The sequence below is a fragment of the Rhinatrema bivittatum genome, chromosome 5, assembly GCF_901001135.1.
Source record: "Rhinatrema bivittatum chromosome 5, aRhiBiv1.1, whole genome shotgun sequence".
Classification (NCBI taxonomy): Eukaryota; Metazoa; Chordata; class Amphibia; order Gymnophiona; family Rhinatrematidae; genus Rhinatrema; species Rhinatrema bivittatum.
Window position 1 is genome coordinate 224239634 of NC_042619.1, and position 24712 is coordinate 224264345.

General features: G+C 46.1%; 1 protein-coding gene across 2 annotated transcripts in view; it reads left to right on the forward strand.

Annotated features, from left to right (window-relative positions):
- PDHA1 (pyruvate dehydrogenase E1 alpha 1 subunit) overlaps positions 1-24712 on the forward strand; it is a 58513-nt gene that overhangs the window by 18514 nt on the left and 15287 nt on the right. For both annotated transcript variants that reach the window (XM_029603359.1, XM_029603360.1), the window contains 3 exons: positions 5490-5663; positions 6193-6319; positions 24611-24702. In XM_029603359.1, the coding sequence (XP_029459219.1) occupies positions 5490-5663; positions 6193-6319; positions 24611-24702 (393 nt within the window). The remainder of the gene's footprint in view (positions 1-5489; positions 5664-6192; positions 6320-24610; positions 24703-24712) is intronic.

Genomic DNA, 24712 nt, shown 5'->3' on the forward strand with positions numbered 1-24712 from the left:
GTCGACTAGACTCTGTCAGCGTTCCTGGGAACTCCCCGGTGGGGATTGCATCCGTTCCCGGTGGTGGCTCGTGGGCCCGAGTCTGGCGCGCGCTGCTGCGCAGGAGGCCTCATGGGGGAGCACCGCGGAGCATGATTGGGAGCCATGGCGCCAAAAACTAAAATGGCCGCTTGCCGCGTGTGTGGTGTGGCGGCAGCGGGTCTGAACTCGCGTTCCCTCTGCCCAGCGTGCGTTTCGGTGCAGGAAGGCCCCTTGAGCTGTGCAGGAAATCACGGCAGGAGATCAACAGGGTCTATTCCCATTGCTGCCGGCGAGGCAGTGTAGGAGACAGCAGGGCGGTCGGGTGATTCTCCCCCCGCTCTTTCCCCGATCAGGCAGCCTTGGAAGGGGATGGTGAGGCAGCTGACAGTCCCCCAGGATTGGGGGGAAAATGAATCGGGGGATTTTTCCCCGGATTTTATTCTCCTTCTCCAAAAGGCCTACTTGGCTAGGAGAAGTGGAGGAAGAAGGTGTAAGGTTTATTAATTTTTTATACCGTCATCTCGGGAAAACCATCATAACGGTGTAAAATGAGTTCAAAGTATGAAAATACAATATTTAGTTAATCAAAAAACGCAATCAATAAAAACAAACTGAGTATAATAGAAGCATAATAGCAATTGTTATACATATTAAAACATAATTACAATATAATTACAATCAATAGCTTAGAAAATAAATTTGAAATAAGACCAAGTAAAAATAGATAAAATGCATTCGGTGCTTAGTTAGGGCTATACTTATTCTGTCATTGCGATTCTGCATACGCACATTTAAATAGCCAGGTCTTGAGGTCTGCTTTAAATTTTTTTGTATCAGTGGGGAGAGTGTTCCACAGTTTTGTACCGGCTATAGAAATTGCTCGTTCACGTACTAGTCTTAATCAGGCTGATCTAATTGTTGGGACAGTTAGTAGTCCTTTATGTGCTGACTGCAAGTTTTTTTGAGGGACGTGTAAGCGAATTGATGTATTTAACAATTCTGTGTTGGTTCCATATATTATGTTTTATGAATAATACAGGCCATCTTGTACTGTAATCAAAAATTGATTGGTAACCAGTGCAAGGAAATAAGTATTGGAGTTATGTGGTCAAATGTTTTATTACCTGTTAAGACTGGAGCAGCAGAATTCTGCAATATTTGGCATGGCCTGACGGAACTGAGAGGTAGGCCCAATAAAAGGGTATCTCATTAGTCAATGTTTGCAAATATCAGCGCTTGAAGAACAGATCTAAAATCATTTAATTCCAGCAGCGGTTTTAGTTTCCTAAGGATTAAAAATTTAAAGTATCCATCTTTAAGTTTGGTCGCAATGTGTTTATTCCAGTTCATTTCGGAATCTATTGTAACACCCAGATCTTTTACATAAGGAGAAGGTTTAATTTTAGTGTCATTATCTAGGGTCACCATTGGCAGGCAGGGGATTGCCTGCGGACCCCCGTGGCTAAAAAGTGTAAAATGGCTTCTCGGGGGGGGGGGGGGGGTTTGGCAATATTCTTCAGCACCTGAGTTTGTACCATGCGGCTGCAGAGGCTAATCCCAGAAACAGAGGACTCGGATCAGTCCTACTTGGACCCCCTTGATGCAGGAGCTTACTCGGATGCACTGCCAACCCCTGACACAGACGGGGCAAAAGATGACCCTGATCCTGACAAGTTCCCGGTCCCGGAGGGAGATGATCCATGGGTAGTGCGTCTGTTTAATTAGGAGTGAAGGTCACTCAGGAAGAGGCAGATAATGAGGGTGTTAACCCAGTACTGGATTGGCTGAGGGGATCCACTAGCACTTTTCCATTGTCCAAGAAGATCCAAAAGCTGGTGAACCGGGAGTGGGACACCCTGGATGCTGGCCTGAAGGTGGGCAGAACGATGGCCAAGCTTTACCCCTTAATGGAGGACTCCCTGGAATTGCTGAGGATCTCGAAGGTGGACGCAGCCATCTCGGCGGTAACCAAGAAGACTACAATGGTGGCCGTGGCAGCGGCCCTGAAGGATGTCCAGGATTGTAAGTTGGAGATGCAACTCAAACAGATGTTTGAGGTCTTAGAGTTGAATCTTAAGGCAGCTGTCTGTACCAGTTTACTGTAAAGGGCTTGTCTCTGTTAGGTTCAGAAGGGCCCAACAGCGGTGCGTTGCAGGCCGCGCATCTGAAGGCAAGCATAGCCTACGTGGCAGATGCTTTGTATGATTTGGTGCGTAGGCTGATGTGATTACGTAACTGGTTGGCCAATTTATCGTCCAAGGTCCAGCTCTATAATCTTCCCTTTAAGGGGAAGCTGTTATTTGGAGAGGGCCTGGATCAGTTGATGAAGGTCCTGGGGGTGTCCAAGGGGAATAGATTGCTGGAGGACAGGAAGCCTAGTAAGAAGGTTACTTCTCGGGCTCGTGTTCGGGATTCCCATCTGTTTCTTTCCCTTAAGTCCTCGTCTGTTTCTGTCTTGAAACAGGGTGGCGGGTGCCAACAGTCTTTTCGTGGAGTACGCAGGTCAGGCAGAGACGGTGTGGAGCAGGGCACTGGGAGCAGAAAATCAGCCTAATGAAGCCGGTGGTCCCCTCTCCTCCATAGAAGCTGTAGAAGGCAGATTGTCCAGCTTCTATGAGGAGTGGGAAAATATTACCTCGGACCGTTGGGTGCTGGAGGTGATAAGAGAGGGCTACGCGCTAGATTTTTTTGTGCCTGCCTCGGGAGGCCTTTGTGGAGTCCCACGTGGGCTCGCGCGTCAGGCGGGAAGCAGTGTTGGATGGGGCAAAGGCTGCTCGCCCTAAAGGCCATTGTTCTCGTCCCTCTGGATGAGCAGGGTCAGGGAAGGTATTCAGTTTACTTTGTGGTGCCGAAAAAGGGCTCCTTTCAGCCCATTCCAATTTGCAGAAGGTGAATCTGTTCCTTTGAGTTCCGCACTTCGCATGAAGACGCTACATACTGTAATGGCAGCGGTTCGCAAAGGAGAATTTCTCGCCTCCCTAGACCTGACAGAAGCATACCTGCACATCCCCATTCGGACAAACATCAGAAATTTCTTTACTTCATAGTGTTGAGTCAACATTTTCAGTTCAGAGCCCTCCCGTTCGGCTTGGTGATGGCACCCCGCACATTCACCAAGGTGATGGTGGTGGTGGCGGCTATGGCTGTTCACCGGGAGGGAATTTTGGTCCACCCTTATCTGGACAATTGGTTTGGTCGAGCAAAGTCCAGGGAGGGATTTGGGAGGTCCATCCGAAGAGTGATGTCCATATTTGTCTCTCGGTTGGGTTATCAATGTGCAGAAGAGTCAGTTGGAGCTGAATAAGTCGCTGGTTTACTTAGGGGCCCACTTCGACACTAAGTGAGGCAGGGTTTTCCTGGCAGCGGACTGAGTGTCGAAGTAGTAGTCTCAGCTCAAGTGTCTTCTTCGTCTGGATGTGCCCAAAGTGTGGGATTATTTACAGGTCCTGGGGTCCATGGCATCCATGTTGGACTTGGTCCCATGGTTGTTTGCGCACATGTGCAGCGGACGCTACTTCGGTATTAGGAGGTTACTAATGGTTTTCGTCACTCAGATCATCTGTTTGTCCTCTTCAGTAAACTGAAGAAAGCCTTTAAAGGCTTTGTACCCTGCCATATCTCGTTGGCTTAGGGAAGCCATTTGTTCGGCTTACATTTGTAAGGGACAACAAATTCCTGTTGGTTTGTGGGCGCATTCCACTAGGGTGCAGGCTGCTTTCACTGAGTGTCAACTTCTGTTGCCAAAGGAGATTTGTAGGGCAGCAGTGTGGTTCTAAATTCATACCTTTACCAGGCATTATTGTCTGGATGTCGTGGTGCAGGAGGAGCTGTCTTTCGGGGGCCCGCTCGGTTTAGGGGTGCTTGGGTACATCCCACTGGTCTGGACTGATCTGGGTATGCTCAGGAAAGGAAAATTTGGTTCTTAACTGCTAATTTTCATTCCTGTAATACCACAGATCAGTCCAGAGGCCCTCCCAGTTTGATGCCAAAAGACTGATTTTCTGCCAAGTTTTGCTGCTTAGTACAGAATATTTCTGTTTAATAAAGAATTTTTCTCTTAGAGGGCAGTTATGGAATTCACTTCCATGTCTTGTTTGGTTCTTGATGAACAAGGTTCATAGTTCAGTGGTATCCAACCTTTAGTTCCCTATGTTTGTGTGAAGGGGTTTCTAAAGTATCTTGCCTTGGGTACAGGTCAATACTGAGGTCCTGCAGGTGGCACTCTCAGTTAAGTAGCAGTGCCTCAAAGCTTTTTTTGTTCTCTGACTCCATCTGCTGGAAGGGATGAATAACCCACTGATCTGAACTGACCTGTGGTATTACAGGAATGAAAATTAGCAGGTAAGAACAATTTTCTTTTAGTGTGCATTACTCTATCGCATTCTTTGCTAGCAGACCCTTATTTCCATTAACTCTTCCCATTTGCATACCAATGTACATTGTGATATTTTTTGCACGTGTTGGGGCTCTAATGTGAAATGAAAAATGACCCTGTAACTTTATACCGGTGGCAATGGTGGATGAAGTGACTTGCCCAAGGTCACAAGGAGCAGCAGTGGGATTTGAGCCCTGGCTTTCCTGGTTCATAGCCTGCTGCTCTAACTTCTAGACTACTCCTCCATTTCAAGAAACAAAGTGCATGCTTTAGAAAGGTCAAAAGTGCCGGCCCCACCCACTGAAACAACTCTTCTCACCACAGGTAGAATTACAGGTGCCACAGCACTGCATGCATAACATACACAGGGAGGGCGGTTTTCAAAAAGCTCATGTCCGTGGGTGAAACCGTGACTTATCTGCAAAACTGGCTTTGAAACTTACCCTCTCAACATTTCTAGTTGACTAATCTGGAACATTTCGTAGTAGCGCAGTTTCAGGTCATGGAACTTATAGGCCAATAAAATAAATCCTAAACATTAATACCTGTTCTGGTTTCATTATAAGAAAACTTCCACCATCAAGTTGGACAGTAATCCTGTGGGTTTTGAATCATTGTAGAAATTCTTTTCAGCATATCTTTTGTTGCCAAAAAAACATCATTGATGACACATGTCTGTATGCTTTCAGTATAAGCTTCAAAATATTGTGGACCTGATCTGATAATGAAACAGTCTGGTAAGGTCTGGGCATGTCTTTGTTAACGGCTTGAGTGTTAGGTGATAATGCATAGTTCCATAGTATTAAAACTGAATAAAGACATGAGTCAACCTGTTCAGCCATCTTCTGACTGTCCAAGACACCTGTTTTGTCTTTACACATCTCTCTGTTCTGGATGTTTAGTAGCTCAAGTTCTTACTTATTTTAGCTACCTAAATGGAAAGAGCTTCAACTACTTCAGTGTTGTTCTTCCTTGTTATGAACAGCTTTATAGTGAAGACTTGTTTTCTGATCTTACTTTGCTCCTGGGCTTGAAAGTTGCGTTTGTATATTTTAAGCTGAAGTAAAATATTATAAATGATCCCTTCTTGCAGAAATGCGACCTTCACCGGCTGGAGGAGGGTCCCCCTACCCAAGCTGTCCTCACCCGAGAGGAAGGACTGCAGTATTACAAAACCATGCAGACCATCAGACGTATGGAACTGAAATCGGACCAGCTGTATAAGCAGAAGATCATCCGTGGCTTCTGCCACTTGTATGATGGACAGGTGAGCACTCTGCTTTAGCAGGGACATACAGCTCGTGGTGAGAACCTGTTAGACCATGTTGTCTTTGGGCTGGCCTAGTGCCTCAGGAGGAAAATGCTGCCTTGCAGAAGGTCTCCATTTTGCTCCCTGGGTCAGCCAGGGTTGGGGATGCTGCAGAGACAATGTTCGCGTCCGGGGGAAGAAGGGGAGTCATGATCATTGCTGAAGGGTGACAACTTTAGGTAGATTCAGGGCCAATGATTGCAGGGTTGAGCCCCAGTGCATGGCCCCCAGCAATAACTGGACTAAATGCAAGTTGGATGAAGACAGAAAACAAGGGGGGGGGGGGGAGAAGAAATCCATGGGTGGTTGCAGATGAAGGCTCCTGGTGCCAGACCAGCTCTGGTTTTTGACACAACTGAAAGTACAAAGTAGCAAGAGGAGACTGGCGGGCCAAAAGGGTTAATGTTAGAGCCAAGTTTGTACTGCTTTTAAGAATGGCTTGTGAGTGCTTTGTCTCTGCACGCTAACTCTCTTCTCTGTAAAACAGGAAGCATGTTGCGTGGGCCTGGAGTCTGCTATAAAACCCACTGACCACCTGATTACTGCCTATCGGGCTCATGGATTCACGTACACTCGTGGAACGTCCGTCAAAGAGATCCTGGCTGAGCTTACAGGTTTGTAAAAGCGAGGTAGCAGTGTGAAGTATTATAACTTGAAGACTAGCTGAGAACCTGTTTTACATAAGCATGCAACCAAGTAAATATTTATCACCTATCTACAATGCTAGGTGATTTACAATAAACATACATAGCCAAATAAGGAACAATGGTTAAATAAAAGCAGCAAAAATTAAAATAAAAGGACATATAAAATTATCTAATAGATCCAATTAATCCTGAGTGGTATTTAAATGTTATAAATGATAAGCCTGTGTAAATAGGCCTTTTAGCATCTACCTAAAATTAATTGACTGTTTTTATTTTTTTTTAACTGTTTAGATAATGCATTCCACAATTTTGGCCCCTAAATACAAAAAAGATGATCCCTAAACTCTTCTAGAAGAACACATTTAAAAGAAGGCACATCTAGGTTCAATTGGGATCCTGGCCGGAATGTTCTGTTTTGGCAAAACATCTCAAGAGCAGTATTCATACTGTGAGGTGCAATGCCTTTCACTCCTTTGTATACTATTGTTAAAACTCTAAATTTAATCCGCCAGGCCACAGGAAGCCAATGATGTTGTAATAGGTATGGAGTAATGTGAAAATAAGGTGGAATTTGTTCTTTTCTCATGGCAGAATTTTGTGCGTAATGTAAAGCTCAAATGGTATTTTTTTGGAATACCCAAATAAAGAGCACTAAAATAATCAATGGTGGACAAGGCTATTGAATGAATCATTTTTAAGTCAGCAACATTCAAAAAGGGTCGAATTCTAAGTATCCATAGTTTAAAGTATGAGGTTTGTACTACCTTTTTTACCAAGGTGCCATCCACAGTCCCTCAATCTTACTCTGTCTCCAGCAGATGGTGGATGTGCAAAACCCACAGTCTCTTCTGATCCCTGATTGAAACTTTTGGTAATGTAGGATTTAGTCAGGGTCTTGATTGTAATTTGGTGAGCTATCTCTTTAAGTTTAAAAAAAAAAAGTTTGTCATGTGGTGCGCGCCGACTCTCCGCTACTTTTGTCTAGCATCTTTATTTTCTTGAATTTTAATTTCCCATCACCGGTTTTTCAATTTTCGCGGGCAGCCGATGCCGCGCGCCTTGTGTGAGAAGGCCTCTACTCCAGCTGTGTGCAGGGTGGTGAGGGACCGCCACCCTGCACACCGTGCTGCGATATGTAGTAATTTTGCTCTGCATGCGGGTCTTCGCTGGGCCCAGCAGCTCCAAGCCAATGCCAGTCTCTCTGAGGGGGGGGCTGTTCAGGCGAACCGGCTGGAGGCGGTAATCGTGTACAGGGCAGATGCTCTGTATGACCTACTGCGCACGTCGGCCTGTTCCTGTCCGGGGGGGGGGGGCGCTCCTGAGGGGGCAGCCTCTCCGTTGAGGTGATAGCCCGGAGGGGGGGGGGGGCTTCTGATTCTTCTTTGGAGTCTTCATTTTCCTTCGAGTTTGTTTTGCTTATGCACAGTTTTTAAAGTCAAAAAAGCAGGGAGAAAATTGGCACATGGGAGGGTTGTGCTGCAGCCGCAGTCCCAGAGGAAACGAAAACGGGATAGGTCCGCCTTTTAAGGTCCGTCCCACTGGGGATGGACACAGAATCTACATCTCAGGACGAGACGGACCTGCCGGTGAGGCTCCTTTTGGGGGGGCGGGGGGCTGATGCGGATGCACCTACTCAGCAAGGTACCAGCAAAGGATCTCAAGCGATGGAAGGGGATGACCCAAAGTTGGTACGTCTCTCTTTAAGAAAGATGACCTGTCCCGCTTATTCCGGCCATCCTACAGGAGCTAGGAATAGAGGCTCTGCCGGCTGAATCCCATCTGGGAACTATGGATCCGGTCTTGTTAGGCCTCAGGGGGCCTACAGTGTCCTTTCCTTTCCATTTCTCAGTGACGGGTCTCCTATTCAGAGAGTGGGACACCCCGATTTAAGTCTGAAGGTAAGCAAGGCCATGGACAAGCTATATCCTCTCCCAGATGATGCTTTGGAGCTTCTTCGAATTCCTAGGGTGGACGTAGCTGTGTCAGCTGTGACTAAAAGGTCCACAATTCCAGTTACAGGTGCAACGGTCTTAAGGACTTACAGGACAGAAAATTAGAGCTCCAGCTCAAGAAGGTCTTCAAAGTGTCTGCACTGGGGGTCCGCACTGCGATATGTAGTAATTTTGCTTTGTATGCGGATCTTCACTGGGCCCAGCAGCTCCAAGCCAATGCCAATCTCTCTGAGGGGGGTGGCTGTTCAGGCGAACCGGCTGGAGGCGGTAATCGTGTACAGCGCAGATGCTCTGTATGACCTACTGCGCACGTCGGCCAGATCCATGGTTTCTGCAGTTTCCGCATGCCGGTTTGGCTCCGGAATTGGGCTGCGGATGGTTCTTACAAGGCCCACCTCGGTTCACTACCTTTTAAAGGAAAATTGTTGTTTGGCAAGGAATTGGAGGACATGATCCAATCTCTGGGAGAGAACGAGATTCATAAACTACCAGAGGACAGGCCTCTGTCACGAGGCTCGTTTTCTACTAGGTCTCGGTTCCGTGGTAACAGGAGGCCCCGACCTGCGCGGTCTTCCGAGTCGTCTTTTTGCCTAAGCTCAAGCAGGCAACCTTCGTGGCTTCAGTCCTTTCGCTGCAGAAGATTCGACAAACCAAGTAACCCTCAGTCGGGGTTGGGTGCTACGGCCTCACAATGAGATTTGTCCGGTCCATTCCTCTGTTCGGGTTCTCCAACCGGTACCAAACGTGGGAGCCAGACTATCACTATTCTTCGAGGAATGGACCAAACTAAGGTTGGACCAGTGGGTCCTCACCGTGATAAGTCAAGGTTACGCTTTCAATTTTGTATAGACTCCTCAGGACACGTTCCTCATCTCTCCATGTGAGTACCGAGAAAAGCGAGAGGCGGTACAGGGAACTCTACAGCGACTGCGGGACTTGGGGGCCATAACATTGGTTCTGCCCGCGCAACAACGCAAGGGCTGCTATTCCATTTACTTCATAGTCCCCAAAAAGGAAGGGACATTCAGACCAATCCTAGACTTAGAGTCAACAGGTGTCTGGATACCGCGTTTCAGAATGGAGACTATTCGGTCGGTCATCGCCTCCGTGCGGCAAGGAGAGTTCCTGGCTTCTCTAGATCTCATGGAAGCATATCTCCATATCTGCATCCAGCCGTTTCACCAGAGGTTCCTCAGGTTCTGCATTCTGGGAAGTCGTCATCAGTTCCAAGCTCTGCCTTTCGGCCTAGCCACCATTCCCCACACGTTCACCAAGGTGATGGTGGTGATCGCTGCACAACTCCGGAGAGAGGGCTTTCTGGTGCATCCTTACTTGAACGATTGGCTGATTCAGGCGAAGTCGGAGCTTCTGTGTCAGACGGCAGTCAGCCGGGTTCTCCAGCTCTTGCGAACGCTCGGTTGGGTAGTCAACCTTGCCAAGAGTCGTTCAAGAACATAAGACATGCCATACTGGGTCAGACCAAGGGTCCATCAAGCCCAACATCCTGTTCCCAATAGTGGCCAATCCAGGCCATAAGAACCTGGCAAGTACCCAAAAACTAAGTCTATTCCATGTTACCGTTGCTAGTAATAGCAGTGGCTATTTTCTAAGTCAACTTAATAGCAGGTAATGGACTTCTCCTCCAAGAACTTATCCAATCCTTTTTTAAATACAGCTATACTAACTGCACTAACCACATCCTCTGTCAACAAATTCCAGAGTTTAATTGTGCGTTGAGTAAAAAAGAACTTTCTCTGACTAATTTTAAATGTGCCATGTGCTAACTTCATGGAGTGCCCCCTAGTCTTTCTATTATCTGAAAGAGTAAATAACCGATTCACATCTACCCGTTCTAGACCTCTCATGATTTTAAACATCTCTATCATATCCCCCCTCAGTCATCTCTTCTCCAAGCTGAAAAGTCCTAACCTCTTTAGTCTTTCCTCATAAGGTAGCTGTTCCATTCCCCTTATCATTTTGGTAGCCCTTCTCTGTATCTTCTCCATAGCAATTATATCTTTTTTGAGATGCGGCGACCAGAATTGTACACAGTATTCAAGGTGCAGTCTCACCATGGAGCGATACAGAGGCATTATGACATTTTCCGTTTTATTCACCATTCCCTTTTCTAATAATTCCTAACATTCTGTTTGCTTTTTTGACTGCCTCAGCACACTGAACCACTATTTCAATGTGTTATCCACTATGATGCTTAGATCTTTCTTGGGTTGTAGCACCTAATATGGAACCTAACATTGTGTAACTATAGCATGGGTTATTTTTCCCTATATGCATCACCTTGCACTTATCCACATTAAATTTCATCTGCCATTTGGATGCCCAATTTTCCAGTCTCACAAGGTCTTCCTGCAATTTATCTTTCCGGATCATTTATAAATATATTGAAAAGTAAGGATCCCTGAGGCACTCCACTGCCCACTCCCTTCCACTGAGAAAATTGTCCATTTAATCCTACTCTCTGTTTCCTGTCTTTTAGCCAGTTTGCAATCCACAAAAGGACATCGCAACCTATCCCATGACTTTTTACTTTTCCTAGAAGCCTCTCATGAGGAACTTTGTCAAACGCCTTCTGAAAATCCAAGTATACTACATCTACCGGTTCACCTTTATCCACGTGTTTATTAACTCCTTCAAAAAAGTGAAGCAGATTTGTGAGGCAAGACTTGCCTTGGGTAAAGCCATGCTGACTTTGTTCCATTAAACCATGTCTTTCTATAGGTTCTGTGATTTTGATGTTTAGAACACTTTCCACTATTTTTCCTGGCACTGAAGTCAGGCTAACCTGTCTGTAGTTTCCCAGATCGCCCCTGGAGCCCTTTTTAAATATTGGGGTTACATTAGCTATCCTCCAATCTTCAGGTACAATGGATGATTTTAATGATAGGTTACAAATTTTTACTAATAGATCTGAAATTTCAATTTTTAGTTCCTTTGACCCCTACACAGTCTCTGGAGTTCTGGGAGCTCTGTTCGACATGAGGCAGGGCAGAATATTCCTCACCACAGAACGTGTTGTCAAGCTTCAGAGTCAGGTGAGGCACCTGTTGTCCGTACAGGTACCGCAGGTGAGAGATTACCTGAAAGTTTTGGGATCCATGGTGTCCACGCTGGCATTGGTTCCCTGGGCCTTCGCTCATCTGCGTCCCTTACAATCCGCATTGCTGTCCCGCTAGAGTCCTGTGTCAGAACAGTTCCACCTTCCTCTTACGGACTTCGCGAGAGCCAGTCTCGACTGGTGGCTTGTCTTGGATCATCTGACGTGTGGAGTACCCCTGGTAATGCCTGACTGGACAGTTGTCACCACGGATGCAGTCTCTCAGGTTGGGGAGCGGTTTGTCTGGGAAAGTCAGTGCAGGGGCAGTGGTCCAGAGAACAATCTCAGTGGTCTATCAACCGCCTGGAGACCAGAGCCGTGGCTCTGGCCTTGCAAGCGTTCCTCCTGCTCCTTCGGGGAAAGTCGATCAGAGTCTTGTCAAACAATGCAACCACAGTGACCTACATCAATTGCCAAGGCGGAACCAAGAGTCGCCTGGTAGCGACGGAGGCGCAACAGTTGATGATCAGGGTGGAACAGAATCTCTGCAGCATTGCAGCATCTCACATCGCCGGGGTAGACAACATACAGTCAGACTTCTTCAGTCGTCACCATCTCGATCCCAGAGACTGTGACCTAGCCGACGAGGCATTTCAGCTCATCTGTGAGCGGTGGGGCATGCCACACATGGATCTGATGGCCACATTCCAGAATGCCAAGGCCCAACGGTTCTACAGTCGCGCAAAGAGAGAGGGGCCGAGGGGGTTGATTCCCTGGTCTTTCTCTGGCCAACGAACATGTTACTGTACGTGTTTCCTCCATGGCCTCTGATAGGCAAGGTGATCCGGCGAATAGAGCTTCATCCGACGGAGGTGATTTTGGTGGCTCCGGAGTGGCCGCTGCGTCCTTGGTTTGCGGACCTACTCAACCTGTCCGTCGAGACACCCCTACTGTTTCAGGAGTCCGCGGCTCTTCATCAAGGCCCCGTCTGTTTGGAAGAGGCGGGTCACTTCTGTCTCGTGGCATGGCTTTTGAAAGGCAGCGGCTGACGAATAAAGGTTATTCCGACGCGGTGGTGGCCACATTATTGAGGTCACGGAAACGGTCGTCTACTTTAGCTTATGTTCGGGTCTGGAAAGTTTTTGAAGCCTGGTGTGCGGATCATGCGGTGGATCCTACACGGGCTTCGGTTTCAGACATTCTAGGTCAGTGATGGCCAACCTTTTGAGCTCAGTGTGTCAAAATTCATAAAAAAAACCGAGCATAACTCGGGTGGTGTGTCACTTCTAGAAAAATCCATAATTTTGTGATATTTGTAGCTCTAATCAATAACAAAAAGTTATAATTTTAATATATGTACTGTATTTATTAATAAAGCAAAAACAAATAATTCTTTACCATACCTGCTTAGTGACTTTTTTGTTGCTGAATTTCATTGACTAAATCTTCAATTTGAAGGTTGGTATTTCGTACACTTCAAGTCCAAGCAAGCATTACAAACTTCATCTGTCAGTCGGTTTCTTTTATTGGCTCCCATTCATTTTCACACCACTCCCTCCCCATCCCCCAGGCATGCACACATTCATTCTCACACACACACCCCCCCAGGCAGGCACCCATGCATTCACATACATACACCCCCGGCAGAGTCCCATTCATACACATGCACACACTAAAGGCAGACCCCCTCTCTTTTGCCAGCAATCTCGGAGCCTCTCTCATTCTTCTGCTGCCACTGTCACTGATGCCGCATAAGCTATTGGGGAGGTGCCGATTGCTGCTACTGGCACTGAAGCCCATTCTGCTGCCTCCTCTGTGCAGGCCCCGTGGGCTTACACTTTCTCCATGCTGATCTCGTACATTGTGAGATCTGTAGAGAAAGTGCTACTCTTGCACATTCCCAAAGATTACATGTGCCAATCACTAAAAAGTAATTTTTTTATTTTTTTTTTGCCTTTGCTGTCTGATCTTAGTTTTCTAATTGGTTGGTCACAGGCTTTTTTTTTCCACCTTCCCTTTCTTATTTTTTTTGCCAATTCCTTTTATATTGTCTTTTTTTCTGTTTCTTTTCTCTCCATCTTCTTCCCTCAAACACACAGTCAGGTTCTCATTCTCACATGCATTTCTCTTTCTCACACACACACACAGAGGCTCTCACATGCTGTCTCTGCAAACATTCAGGTCCTCACTCTCACACACAATCTCTCAACTCATCTCATACACGCACACATGCACACTCTACAGACCCTCAGCCTCTCTCTCACCTCTGGGCCTCCTCTTCGCGGGTTGCCGCAGGATGGGCTCTGCAGCGGCCCTGCTACCGGGCCTCTTCTCTTCTCGGACCGCTGCGACTTGGAATTCGCAGCGGCCCGTAAACGCAAATGCTGCTCCTCTTCTGCACGCGCTGATGCTTCTCCTCCTTCCTGCCCACGCGGCTCCGGCAACGTTTACTTCCGGGGCCGCACAGGCAGGAAGGAGGAGGAGCATCAGCTCGTTTAAATGCGATCTTTGTCTTGAGCCTCATTGCTGCGCCGCATGAGCCTCCCTGCGCCCGGGGGCATTGGTGGAGGGGTCCGGAGGGTAGGGGGATACTAAAAAACAAATTTTAAAGGGTCGGCGCAGCTGAAAAAGAAAAGGCTCGGCGCAGCCAATTAAAAAAAAAAAAAAAAAATTCTCGATAGTCCTTGAAACGCTGCGCGTGTCAGCCAAAACGTCTCGGCGTGTCACCTCTGGCACGCGTGTCATAGGTTAGCCATCACTGTTCTAGGTTTTCTTCAAGCGGTCTTTCTAAAGGCCTCTCTTGTAGTTCTCTCTGAGTACAGGTGGCGGCGCTTGGTTGTCTCCGAGGTAAGGTTCAAGGGGTATCGTTGGCATTACACCCAGATGTGGCGCGTTTTCTTCAGGGGGGCAGAGCATTTATGTCCTCCGCTTTGCTATCCGTGTCCTTCCTGGAACCTCAATTTGGTACTTTCGGCCTTGTGTTCGCCGCCTTTTGAGCCTATAAAGAGGACTACGCTGAAGGATCTTATGCTGAAAGTGGTATTTTTGATTGCGATTTCTTTGGCTTGGCGGGTGTCTGAATTGCAGTCATTGTCGTGTAGGGAGCCGTTCTTGCGGACCTCGGATTCAGGAGTGTCCTTGAGGACAGTTCCCTCCTTTCTACCAAAGGTGGTGTCTTCCTTTCACGTGAAACAGTCGATTGAGCTTCCCTCCTTCTCCGAGGTGGAGCGGTCAGATCCTATGGCACTGGATTTATGGAAACTAGATGTTTGCAGGGCTTTGCTGCGATATCTAGAGGTTACGAATCCTTTCCATGTGTCCGACCATCTCTTTGTGTTATGGAGTGGTCCGAAGAGAGGTGGTATGGCCTCAAAGACTACGATAGCTCGCTGGCTGAAAGAAGCTATCGGTTCAGCATATTTACTGCGTGGGAAACCGGTTCCAGTGGACCTTCGAGCCCATTCTACACTGTCACATGCCGCTTCTTGGGTGGAATGTCACCAAGTGTCGCCTCAGGAAATTTGCAGGGCGGCTACTTGGAAATCGTTGCACATTTTTGCAAGGCATTACCGACTGGATGTTAAAGCTTTGAATTCCAGGGGATTTGGTGAAGGGGTGCTCCGAGCAGGCCTCTCTGGATTCCACCCTCGGTAAGTTGGCTCTGGTATATCCCAGGTGTCTGGACTGATCCGGGTACATACAGGGAAAGGAAAATTAGTTTCTTACCTGATAATTTCCGTTCCTGTAGTACCATTGATCAGTCCAGGGCCTCGCCCATGGCTGTGTACTCTAAAGTAACAGAGAGTCCGCTCGTATGTTATCTTTTTCTGGATCATTATTCTACCTTATCGTTTGTTCCTTTGGTTCTGCGAGTTCTGTTTCCCGTTGGAGTGTTTGAATACGCCTTTTTATAGGCGGAGCATAGTTAGTTGTGTAGTTTGGTTGTTTGTTCCATTCTGCTTTGACATTACTTAAGACTGAGGGACTGTGGGTGGCACCTTGGTATATGTGGCAGGGTTGTTTGAGAAAACTTCTCTGTCTCCATCTGCTGGAGGGGAGGCAAAACCCAGTTGTCTGGAATGATCCGTGGTACTACAGGAACGGAAATTATCAGGTAAGAAACTAATTTTCCTTTAAAACTACATCACTTACTCCAATTTCTCTTTAAAAGTTGTAGCATTTTATGATCAATTGCGTCAAATACTGCTGATAAATCAGAGGACCAGAGAGAATTCAGTATCTGAGACAAATCCACGTCTGAAGACATCGAACAACGACAATATTGTTTCTGTGCTGTAGCCTACTCTGAACCACTTGTATATACTAACTGTTAAAGGATCATGAGTCACCAGTATGAATCCCTGTTAAAAATGTCAACTCTTTATTCAAAATAACAAATTCTTCAATTTATTTCAAGTTTGTATTTTGATATTTTTTATGTTTTAATTTTTTTGTAATAAAGAGACATGGCCTCAGAACTGGTATCTTAGGTCAAGACTTAAGATTATTAATCCAGTAAGTTCAATCACTGGCCTCTTTTTGTAAGTCTCTTATTAAACGTTATAATAAAATGCCAATGTTGCAAATTATTGAAATTGTTAAAGCTGCTATGATATCAATTTTCTTTGCTAAGATTATATTTCTATAATGGATATAATGTAATATGTCCCTTCTAGAGATCTTTGTCGATGATAACAGGAATGTTTCACTTAATGAAAAAATGTCTATCCATATTGGCAGCTTATGTCCCAAATTGTGAGCCCAAAATCTTATAGCTTGCAAAACTGTGTAGCAGTTTCAGAATGTGACTGACTGAAACTTGCCCAATATTACAAGGGAGCCGTTCATAAACTTACTACAATGTTGTTTCCTTTTTCAACAATCAACTTGCTATACGCTGTGGTTTGAGTCAGCAAGAAACGGCTACAAACTATCAAGGAGACATGTTATGAAGTCTCAAAACTTGTTACTGATGTCTGTCTAGGGCAATGCACGCCTCTCTTGAATAGCTGTTATATCTGCTGATTTAATGCAGCGAAAGGTGGAGCACGGAACTGACTTGTTAAAGCTAAGAATACGAGAATAACGCTACAAGTTTCAGATAAGTGCCTTTCGCTGCATAAAATCAGCAGATATAACAGCTATTCAAGAGAGACGTGCATTGCTCTAGAAAGACATCAGTAACAAGTTTTGAGACTTCATAACATGTCTCCTTGATAGTTTGTAGCCGTTTCTTGCTGACTCAAACCACAGCGTATAGCAAGTTGATTGTTGAAAAAGGAAACAACATTGTAGTAAGTTTATGAACGGCTCCCTTGTAATATTGGGCAAGTTTCAGTCAGTCACATTCTGAAACTGCTACACAGTTTTGCAAGCTATAAGATTTTGGGCTCACAATTTGGGACATAAGCTGCCAATATGGATAGACATTTTTTCATCAAGTGAAACATTCCTGTTATCATCGGCAAAGATCTCTAGAAGGGACATATTACATTATATCCATTATAGAAATATAATCTTAGCAAAGAAAATTGATATCATAGCAGCTTTGACAATTTCAATAATTTGCAACATTGGCATTTTATTATAACGTTTAATAAGAGACTTACAAAAAGAGGCCAGTGATTGAACTTACTAGATTAATAATCTTAAGTCTTGACCTAAGATACCAGTTCTGAGGCCATGTCTCTTTATTACAAAAAAATTAAAACACAAAAAATATCAAAATATCAAAATACAAACTTGAAATAAATTGAAGAATTTGTTATTTTGAATAAAGAGTTGACATTTTTAACAGGGATTCATACTGGTGACTCATGATCCTTTAACAGTTAGTATATATAAGTGGTTTAAATTGGATTCTAACTGATCCCATTGTTTATTTTGGTAGCCTACTCTGAAGCCAAATTGTTGAGAATCTAAACAAGAGTGTAAATCTAAAAACTCTTAACAGTTTTAAGACACATTTTTTGAGGACCTTGGTTATAAAAGGTAGATTTGAGATGGGTCTATAGTTAAAATTATCAGGGGGGGGGGGGACTTTTTCTTTAGAATTGGCTTAACATATGCCATTTTTAGGATGGCAGGGATGTTTTCTTCATTTAAGGAAAATTCACTAATTGCAATTAAAAAGGGGGCATTTCCTAGCGTGTAGCCAGATGGACTCAGGATCAGTGTGTTATGCTCCCCTGCCAGCAGATGGAGACAGTCAGATTTCAAAGCTGACGTCACCCTGCAGTGTCCTCAGCCCTCCAGTATTCTCCATCTCCAGCAGATGGTGGATGTACCTATCCCTATGGAAGGAAAATTGAGCCCTACTTTCCTCCGGTGATATCTAAATGTCCCTCTCCCAATTGAGAATTCCTGAGGCGATTTCCAAGATCCCTCAGAGGTGTGCCTTGGTCCAGTAGCCGGTTCCTGGCGTTGACTTTGCTGCTTAAGCAGCTGAAAGGCAGTGGGTGCAGGAAGCCAACTGCAGTGGCGAAGGTCAAAGCCCTCTCCCCCCACAGCTGGAGACCGTCTTTGTACTCGGCCAGTAAGTGCTGAGCCCAGGTAAATTAAAAAAAAAAAAAAAAATTTGCCTCCTGATTCAGAGACATTTGGAGGGGCTTCGGTAAGTCTTCCTCTGGTCTCCTTGTCAGTGTACCATACTGACGTCATTCCCAATCCCTTTGGGGTAAGGGGATGAGGGCTTCCGAGCGGGTTGAGCGGTTTCCAGTGGGCTAGACTCTGCTTTAGGCATGGTAGACCGTAGTGGTACCATCTGGCGCATGTCTTTGTGCATGTTGTTGCCCTCCATAAAACGTCAGTATGTGCAGTGCATCAGCTCTGCATGCGCCATGCGCTTACATACGCACACAACTTCTAAGTGCAGAACCAGGAACAGCTGGGCACTCTAAATCTGTGCGCATAAAAATATTTTCAGCACAAGCCAATAGAACACACAGTTACTGCGGCCAATGGCGCCGGCACCCAAGAAACATAGGCGCTTTTCTCTCTCTGCTGCTTATCATATTAGGGCTCCGCTGTCTGACCTGGATTCCAACTTATGTCAGTACTGTGAGGAAGCCCAAGGAAAGTTGGCCTCTCTGGACTTTGAAAGCCTGGCTGCTCCCATTCAGAGGATGGGTTAGCCACAACCTTAACTGGAAGTACTCCAGATTTGAGTACTGCCTTGACTGAGTCATCCATAAGAGAGGGAAATTCAGTGGCTCCTACCCTAGTACCTCCTGGGCTAGGCATGGACCCGGCTGCCTTCTCTTGGGTGGAGTTTTTCCAGGGTCTAAAAGCCTTCGTATAGGCACAGTCTACAGCCTCGCTTGCCCCTGTCCAGGCGGAACCTCAGCCAGTAAACTCTCTCTCCCCCAGTCTTATCAGCAGACCTCGAGGCATGCCTCACCTTACCAAGGGAATCCCTGGTAGGGACCCAGATGGCTCAGGTGAAGAGGATGATCCAGACGCCTTGGAAGAAGGGGAAATTCCCTTTGGGTTGAAACCATGTTGCAGTTCTTTCATAGAGACAAATTGCCAGCCTTGGTTTCCCAGACCCTGAAGATGCTGGGAGTCTCTGGGACAGATTCTATGATGGAACCAAAGAAGAATCCCATTTTGATCTCCCTATGGAAAGCCTCTTGCTACTTTCCAGTACTGGAAGCTAACCAGGAGTTGATTTAACCAGGAATGGGATGCTCCGGAAGAAAATTCTAAAGGGGGCGAGCATTAGAAGCTCTATACCCACTGGATCCAGCAGTGAGAGAGAATTTGCATTTCCATAAAGTGGATGCGCTGGTCTGTGCCATCTCTAAGCGAGCAACTATCCCAATGGAGGGAGGAGCGGCCTTAAAGGAGGATGCACATGATAGACTGATAGTGTCCATCCTTAAACAAGCCTTTGACACAGTAGCAATGACCTTACAGATTGCTTCTTGTGCCCTGGTAGCTCGTTCGTGCCTGCTTCTCTCTCGGGAGGTGGATGACTCGGGGGTGAATTCCAGAGCGGTTATGGAACCCACTACCTTTTTAGCAGACGCAGGATCTGGTCCATACTTCAGCAGAGGAGTGGGCTCAGTGGTGGCGGCCAGAAGAGGTTGCGGAATTGGTCAGCAAATGCAACCTTTAAGGCCAATCTTACAAAGATGCCCTTTAAAGGATCACTCCTTTTCGGAAGTGAATTGGAAAAGCTGGCGAGCAAATCTCTAGTACCCCAGCTGCTGGAAGATAAGAGAAACAGTTACAGCACCCCTTGCCTATGAGGGGCCAATCCAGGGGCTTCCAACGTTTTACCCTTATAGAAACTCGACATTTCAGAGGCCTCGGTCCTTTTGGGAGGTCTCAGTCCTTTCATAGTCAACAGCCCAATAGAGGGGCAGGTTCAGGTTCATCCCAAACCCCCCCCCCCCAATGAAATTTTGCTGACCCATCTTGGAAAGAGGAGATAGAGGGTTGAATGTTCCTCTTCTACCAGCAGTGGGTTGGGATTACTTTGGACAAATGGGTACTGGAAATCATATAAGAAGTTCACAGCGCTCCTCGGGACGTATTCATGATGTCTCCTTGCCACTTCCAGCACAAGAAGCAGGCAGTGGAGATTACACTTTTAAGGCTTCTCAGGATGAGGGCTATAATCCCAGTACCTGCGCCCCAGGAAAATACGGGTCATTATTCCATCTATTTCATTGTACCCAAGAAGGAAGGCTCCTTTCGCCTCATCCTGGACCTCAAAGAGTATCAACCGACATTTACAAGTGAATCATTTTCCCATGGAAACATTACACTCCGTGGTAATGGCTGTACAATCAGGAGAGTTCTTAGGCCTCAGATCGGTCAAGGGAGGTTATCTATGTACTCCAATCCATCAAGAACTCAATTTCCTATGCTTTGCAGTACTGGGTCGCCATTATTAGTTCTGGGCACTGCCCTTTGGCCTACCCACTGCCCCCAGAACATTTTCCAAGATTATAGTGGTCGTAGCAACAGCATTGAGAAGAAGGAATCCTGGTGCACCCATACTTGGATGACTGGTTGATCCAGACTATATTCATGAAAGAGTCTCTGGGTGATCAACAAGGTGACCTCCTTGCTTCAGGAACTCTGTTGGGTAGTAAACCCGGACAAGAGCAATCTCAAGCCTTCCCAGTCCTTGGAATATCTGGGAATCTGATTAGACACCAAGCAGGGTAAGGTCTTCTTTCTGACCATGCGGATAAGGAAGTTGATGTCCCAGGTACATCAGTTGATGAGCATGATACACCCGACAGTATGGAGCTATCTCCAAGTTCTCGGTTTAATGGCAACAACCCTGGAAGTGGTGCCATGAGTGAGGGCACATATGCGACCATGTCAACGCTCATTGCTGTCACATTGGAACCTGCAGTCTCAAGGCTATTCAATTTGCCTCCAAGTGCCATGCTCTCAGCTCCAGTGGTGGCTGCAGGAAGCTTATCTGAGCAGGGGAGTGCCCCTGACCTCACCAAACTGGCTGGAACTCACATCAGACACGAGTCTCCACGGCTGGGGAGCTCACTGTCAGGAACTGTCGGCCCAGGGACGTTGGACCGAAGAAGAGTCCTTCTGGAACATCAACCGCCTGGAAGCCCGGGCAGACAGATTGGCTTATCTACAATTCAACCACAGACTTCAGGGTCAAGTGGATCACGTGATGACTGACTCTGCAACAACGGTAGCCTACATCAACCACCAGGGTGGAACCAAGAGCCAGTAGGTATCACAGGAGATAGACCTCCTTATGGAATGGGTGGAAGTACATCTACAGATCTCAGCCTCCCATGTTACAGGAAAAGACGTCGGAGCAGACTTTTTAAGCAGGGAGAGTCTGGATCCAGGAGAGTCGGTGGTGTTGGCCAAAGCCTTTCAACTGATAGTAGATCGCTGGGGCCTCCCAGCCATTGACTTGCTGATTGCATCTCTCAATGCGAAGTTTCCAAGATTCTTCAGTCGCGGAAGAGATCCGTGGTCCTTGGGGATTGATGCTCTCATTCAGACCTGGCCAGAAGAAGAGTTGCTATACGCCTTCCCTCCATTGCCCCTGCTGGGCAGTGTCATTTGCAGAATTGTGCACCACAGGGGATTAGTCCTACTAGTAGCTCCAGATTGGCCCAGGTGTCCGTGGCATGCAGAGACTTCTGGTGGAGTCCCGTCCCCCCCCTCGCCCCCCCCCCCCATGCCTCCCACCACACAGGGACCTGCTACAGCAGGGACCAGTCCTTCATGAAGATCCAACTTGATTCTGTCTTGTGGTCTGGCCCTTGAGAGGGCTTGCCTGATGAAGGGATATTCTGCGGCGGTAATTACCACCTAACTCCACACTCGGAAGTTCTCTGCATCCCTAGCATATCTGTGGGTTTAGAGAGTATTCGAGGCCTGGGTCGAGGAACGCAGTGTCCTCCCTCAGGTGATCAAAATCCCACTTATTCTGGAATTTTTGCAGGACTGCTTGAATAAAGGTTTGGCCCTTAACTCTTTGAAGGTGCAGGTAGTGGTGCTCTTCTGTTTCAGGGGCGAGTTGAACGGAACCTGCCTGTCAGCTAATCTGGTGGCCCACTTTCTGAAAGGGGTGAAGCACCTTTGGCCACCCCCTACAGTGGCCAGTTCCCTTGTGGAATCTTAATCTAGTATTGGAATTTTTGGCAGGGCCCTCCTTCCTTGTGTTTATTAACCTTAAACGGTGTTCCTGGTGATTATATGCTCGGCATGTCGCATCTCTGAACTGTAGGCATTGTCATGCTGGGAACAGTTCCTCTGGATGACTCCAGGAACGTTACAGCTTCATACCATTCCATTCTTCTTGCCCAAGGTAGTCTCGGAATTTCAGTTGAATCAGTCCATTTCATTGCCATCCTTACATAAGCACAAGGTTGTAGAGGAATACAGTCTCCTCAGTCATTTGAATGTCAGTAGACGCTTGTGCGGTATCTGGAAGTCTCAGAATCAATCCGAAAGACAGACTGCCTGTCGTACACAGTGGAAGGAAGCAGGACGAACCAGCTTTATGGGCTACCATAGCTCACTGGATTAAGGAGGTGGTCACGGGAGCCTATCTGGAGGCAGGAAAGCCATTCCCTTCCTAGGTTAAAGCTCATTCCACTAGGGCTCAGGCAGTTGCATGGGCAGAAGTTAGACTGCTGTCTCCTATCAATATCTGCCAAGCAGCAACGTGGTCCTCCTGGCACATCTTCTCCAGGTTCTATCGCCTGGATGTACAGGCCCGAGAGGATTCAGCCTTTGCAAGGGCGGTGTTAACTGGACCGGGGGCAACCTCCTGCCCTGATCGGGAGTAGCGTTTGTACATCCCATTGGTCCTGAGTCCATCTGGCTACACACTAGGAAATGGAGAAATTACTTACCTGATAATCTTGTTTTCCTTCGTGTAGCCAGATGGACTCAGCATGCTGCCCAAGGATAGTTTCCTCAAATGATACCCATAATGCTGGTAGGACAGAGGTTAATAAATCAACTCTATCAATAAAGAATTGGCCAATTTTAGCTAAATCTTGTTTTACACAATCAGGTTTCCTCCATGTGATTACATTTTTAATAATGTTGCAAAGTTCAAGGGGGACAATTAAATGCAGAATTATTTCTAATTGTGAAAAAGGTGCATTTGGCCTCATTCATTTGATGCCTATTCATATTCATTTTAGAGAGGTAAATTTTAGAGAGGCCTATCATGCTCCAACCGCCAGCGACATTCTAGTTGCCGTACATTATGTTTTAATTGTACCAGATGTTGGGCAAACCATGGGGCTTTATATAATATTTTGGGTAGTACCTCTTTTTTGGGGGGCAATCACTTCTAGAGCAGAAATAAGTGATTGCCAAAGCGTGAATGCATTCAGTTTCAAATCTACTTCGTTTCTTAATTACCCATTTTGAAATATTTGTCTTAGGTTGCTGCTTAGTCAATTGAAGATGAATTAAAAAATGGTCTGACCAAGGCACTGGTGTAAAATATAATAAAGCATTAGAAAATAAGGAAGAATTAGATTTGATAAAGAGCAGGTCTAGTGAGTGACCAAACTTATGAGTTGCCTGAGAGACTATTTGTTGCCACCCTAAAGCTTTCATGGTGGTTAGAAAGATTTGGCAACCGTCTGAAGGAGGAGAGGCATCTATGTGAATATTAAATTCCCCTAGAATTAGGAGTTCTTTAAATTCAGCATTAAACGAGGATAAAATATTAGGAGTAACTGTAGGGTCTTTACTAATAATTATAGGAGGGGCATAGATTAGACAAATTTCCCAATCTTCATGAACTCTGACTAATACTTCTAAATTTTGGGAACTATTAGTAAAGACAGCCGGCATTTATATATGCTGCTGTATTGGTGAGTTAATAAAATGCATGTATGTCTGCATGTGTTGGTGCTAAGGAAATCAGTTTTTCAGGATGCATTTGTCTATAACATTTACAGCATCTGACCAAATACTTGATAGTCTTGTATTCTTTTATAAATGGACATGTCAGATTTGCAGGATTGATTAAGAGGCACTTCATTCATTCATGGAAGCTCTTTACAAGTTATTGTTGTGTTACTCTGTTGCACAGTAAACTTAAAATTTGGCTACAAATTGATGTGAAAGAAAGTTACAGAACCCAGATGGCAGTTCATTAGCCCTGCTTAAGGATGTTGCATCAGCTTCCTGGGGCTGATGGGAACAGTAAGTACTAGGGGGGAAAAAGATGGGAAGCTTCAAGCCAGGATTGGTACGGCCAGTTGACAGCTGCCCAAGATATACAGAACTTTCAGCTGCAGCACACAGGTCTTTCCTCAAACACTTTGGAGCCGATATTGGATGTCACGGCACTCGGCTGAAGCATGACAAGTTACAAAGGCCCTTCATGACACCATGTTTGTGATGAGGCATTTCCCAATGAATTGACCTTTTCTAAACTTCTGCCAGCACTTATGAGAGAGACCTCATGGACAGAGCGTATGACAGGGCTTATGTTGACCGAGGCATGGGAGGTAAGCATAGTAAATTGGATGGTTGCATAGCTATAACTGACAGCAGTCTGAACCCAGCCCTCAGTTTAGAAGATGTGCACATGGGTGGGGGGTCATCCCTACCTTATAAAAAAAAAAAAAAAGAAAGAAAAGGGCAAGGCAATTTAGCATTCAGTGCTTCTCTAGCAATGTCTGCAAATAAATCACAGCAGCTTTTGTTCCATGATTGTGGATGTGTTCATACCAGTGATGCCCCTTATGAATTATTGGTAATTTTTTGTTTTAGGGAGAAGAGGAGGCTGTGCGAAAGGAAAAGGCGGATCAATGCACATGTACGCCAAGAACTTTTATGGTGGTAATGGCATTGTTGGTGCTCAGGTACGGTGCA